This window comes from Manis pentadactyla, chromosome 7, assembly GCF_030020395.1.
Source record: "Manis pentadactyla isolate mManPen7 chromosome 7, mManPen7.hap1, whole genome shotgun sequence".
NCBI classification, from domain to species: Eukaryota; Metazoa; Chordata; class Mammalia; order Pholidota; family Manidae; genus Manis; species Manis pentadactyla.
Genome location: NC_080025.1, coordinates 54,390,504 through 54,392,902, shown reverse-complemented (window position 1 = coordinate 54,392,902; position 2,399 = coordinate 54,390,504). Strand labels below are relative to the sequence as shown.

Genomic DNA, 2,399 nt, shown 5'->3' with positions numbered 1-2,399 from the left:
ATTGAAATTAAGAGTGGATAAGAGATATTGGTGGTGGGGGAATCTATGAATGATTTATTTCAACTCTTTCAACCAGAGCAAATCTACTTTCATCTGTTTGAAGCATGTATGTGAGATTACACGTGAAGAAAACAAAGATCATATTTGTTTTCTCATGATAAAGTAACAGCAAATCATAAGCCGTGAGCCGAGAGAGATGTAACCAGCATTCACAGAGACGGCCAGCCATGACATGTATTCAAGGAGAGGCTGGCATCTTACTGGTGAATGACAGCCCAGTCACACAGGGGCTCTACACAGCCACCTCGAGCCTTGACATGACACAGGAAATTTGTGCATTCCCTGTGCACATGCCTGGCTCACAGTAGTCAATCAACCTTTATACCAGCTTGAGGTCTTCATGAAGTCCAAGGTTGCGGTCCATCGTTTCTCACACTCCTGAGCAGTGGGGAAGCTCCTTTCCCAGCTGTCTCCTCTGGGTGATGATTGAAGAAAGTACACAGGGCAGCACCTTCCCACTCTGCTCTCCTAATGTCACCCTGGATGCATCAACTTCAGGTGACCTTGACTGTCCTAGGAAGTGAACTGAATGGACCTGCCAGCTCCTAGGAGAGCTGAAGAACATGCTGGCTGCTGGACTGTATGCCTGAGGCCTGGCGATGGGATCTGGGGCTTTAGGAAAGCGCTCAGGCTGTGGGGTGGGGGCTGTGGGCTCTGAGGGTGGGGACTGGCACTGAGCTCAGGAATCCTCTCTGTTCAGAGCACAGGGCAGCCAGGGCAGGAAGTGAGGCAGCTGTGGGTCTGTGCTGTGCACATGGCTGCTCTTGGCAGCCACAGGCAGGATTTTAGTGCAGTGTGGGGGCGGCCTGCATCTGTGTGGCTCTCCCAGACAGCACAGTAATACACTCCCGAGTCACTTTCTTGCAGATTTCTGATAACAAGCTTACATTTCTTCCCTTCATGTTCGTAAGCATGGTACTTCGTTGAACTGAATCCTGAGTCCAGCACAACTTTTGAATTGTAGAAATCATAGTATAGAATGCGGTGTGGGGCCATCCCCTCCTGGAATCGGTACCAGTGGGTGTAGGAGGTGCTTTGTTTATCACAAGTGATTACGACAGATGATCCAGTATGCCTGGTGACTGTCAACTCTATTCCTTCCTCGTTGGAAGACATCTGCGTGGCTGCAACAGGAACATCAGAAACAAGGATGAAGAGGTAATAATAATTCCTTGGTATGGCCTCTCATTGCAAGAACACAACATTCACGAGCATCCATGCAACATCCTTACCAGGAGCCAGGAACACCAGGAGCAGGGCTGGAGCCCGCAGCATGCCTTCCACCCTTGGGCCCTGGAAGGAAGGGACCAGATGGTAAGAGGAGCAGAATAGCCTCTTGGAACCCAAACCCTACTCAGAAAGAGTGTGATTCCCGAGGACAGAAGGCAGTGAGGTAGGGCTGGGCTTCAGGACAGATGTCACAGGCTGGAGAGCCACTGAGGATCTGTTTTAAGAGCTACCAAGCTGATGGCCCAGAGGGGGTGGTGCTGGGGAAGGCCTGGGGAGGAGCCCCCTGTCTGCTCCCGCCCATCTCATGGGCATCCCTCAGTGCCAGGCTGAGAGTAGGCCTCTGCGGAGGGGAAGCCAGGGGCACAGAGGGCTGCATCTCCTGCTAGGGTTGTGGGGAAGGGTTGGATTGCCCATAATTTTCAGGAAAGTTGAGGGTGCCCAGAATCCTCAACCAAAGCTTTGCATCCTGTCTGCTTTTCCCACTGGCTGGTGGCTGCCATGTGCATGAGGTCTTCAGGGAACTGCTGGCTTAGATCAACGCCACGTGGCTGCTAGCCTTCCAGACTGCTTTTCCTGCTGAAGTGTCCAGCCATGGTGCTCTGCTTGGGGCCTAGTTCTGTGGACCGCCAAAGATGTCATCAACAAACAGTGTGATGCAGGGAGGTGGTCCTCCTCAGGATGGGGCTACCAAAGGAATACTTTGGGGAGTTTTCCATGAGACCTTGCCATTCTGTGAGGACACCTGGCTCTGGAAAATTCAAAATGGCTGCTGGAGTCCAAGCACTGCCCCCTGGAGGATGTGTGTCCCTGGGAAGTTGCTTAAATGGGAATAAAAATGTTCGCTCAGGATATGCTATCCCCATTTGCCGGGGTCTGTGCCAAGTTGTTTGTTTTTAAAATAAGTACTAAGATATTATTTTTATATAAGTATTATATAAAATACTTTTACATAAGTATTAAGCACAATTTGATCCCTATAAAAATTTAATCCTAATTAATAATAATTCAAAGTTGTTATAATCAACAACATTTGACAGATGAGATAATCAAAATCTTAAAAAGTTTTGCCTGCTCTGGGTCATGTAAGAATGGGTAATGAAACCTGGGTT

General features: G+C 49.3%; 1 gene segment (V, D, J or C); it reads right to left on the bottom strand.

Moving 5' to 3' along the window:
* Window positions 1-730: 730 nt before the first annotated feature.
* Window positions 731-2,130, bottom strand: LOC118929090 (T cell receptor gamma variable 8-like). The segment is given in 2 exon segments: window positions 731-1,184; window positions 1,293-2,130. Coding segments are annotated over 2 exon segments (471 nt in total).
* Window positions 2,131-2,399: the final 269 nt, after the last annotated feature.